We start from the raw sequence: 1,354 nt of genomic DNA, 5'->3' as shown, positions 1-1,354 counted from the left end.
TTTTTTTGTTTTTGTTTTAAGATATATTTCCGGAAATTATTTAGCTTGACATTTTCTCGAACGAAGAATATAATCCAATGTTATTTTGAAAATTGAAAGAAAAACTTATATTAAATCTTAAACTACGAAAGTAAAACTACTGGAATTTGCCAGATTCGTAATTACCATCCCATTCACGTGCCTACCAGACCAAACGCTATTGGACGCCGTATGTCAGAAATCGGTAATCTATTGGTTAAACTCGATTTTCGTTGTCGTGACGTAAATCACAACTTTTTATGTTTGCCTACTATCTTCTATAAACTTGAAATACTCGCGTTGAAAGATATAAATATCAAACCTCAAGACAAATTTCTTCAGTACCTCTGATTCTAAATCGTCTATTTCTGCATCTGACAGACTGATTCAGAAGTGAAAAATCACTAATTATTTTGTGGTTTCAAAAGTAATAAACCTTCTTCTATTGTTATCAAGATTTTGATCTATCTATATAACTGAAAATGAGTCTCAAAACACAGACCTTCAAAATTTTTTCAATTCCCCTATCAGTATTTTTTCTACTTCTTCTCGTTTCCGATCCCAGCTTGATCCTCGCCCGACCATCATATGAAGACGTTTCGAACATCGCCAACACTCTGCGATACTTAGAGTCCTTGGAAAAATATTACTCTCAGATTGCTCGACCTAGGTAAGATTATCAGCTAATAGAACAATGAAAATAAACACTCTGTTGTTAATTATACATTTTTTAAGTTAAAAAAAAAAGATCCAGTGTTGATGTGAATAGTTATAATAATTTCAAGGCAAGGTTGTCAGATAATACACGTAATAGAAGTAAAGACCCATAGTTGCTCTGAATATTTACATATTCCTTAAGGTAAGGTTGACACATAATACACATAACGGAAGTAAAGACCCATATTGCTCTGATTATTTACATATTATTTAATGTAAGGTTGTCAGATAATACACGTAACAGAAGCAAAGACCCATAGTTGCTCTGAATATTTACACATTCCTTAAGGTAAGGTTGACATATAATACACATAACGGAAGTAAAGACCCATATTGCTCTGATTATTTACATATTATTTAATGTAAGGTTGTCAGATAATACACATAACAGAAGCAAAGACCCATAGTTGCTGTGACTAGTTACACATTCTTTTAGTTAAGGTTGTCAGATAATACATATAACGGAATAATGCTTGGAGACGGCTTGAATGGGCAATTTACAACGTTTCGACAAGGTTTTGTCATCATCAGATACAAGTAGTTTATAATGACACAGATATATATATATATATAGTATGAAACAAAGAGGTCACATTACCGGACACTGCTGCATGACTTA

General features: G+C 32.5%; 1 protein-coding gene across 1 annotated transcript in view; it reads left to right on the top strand.

Moving 5' to 3' along the window:
• Nucleotides 1–353: 353 nt before the first annotated feature.
• Nucleotides 354–1,354, top strand: part of LOC111085224 (neuropeptide F-like) — a 7,549-nt gene continuing 6,548 nt past the window's right edge. Inside the window, exon 1 of the mRNA XM_022382821.1 lies at nucleotides 354–688. Within this exon, the coding sequence (XP_022238529.1) occupies nucleotides 501–688 (188 nt within the window). The 5' untranslated portion in view covers nucleotides 354–500. The remainder of the gene's footprint in view (nucleotides 689–1,354) is intronic.

This window comes from Limulus polyphemus, unplaced genomic scaffold (assembly GCF_000517525.1).
Source record: "Limulus polyphemus unplaced genomic scaffold, Limulus_polyphemus-2.1.2 Scaffold280, whole genome shotgun sequence".
In the NCBI taxonomy this organism is placed as follows: Eukaryota; Metazoa; Arthropoda; class Merostomata; order Xiphosura; family Limulidae; genus Limulus; species Limulus polyphemus.
Note: the sequence above shows the minus strand (reverse complement) of the source record. Positions and strands in the feature narration are given on the sequence as shown.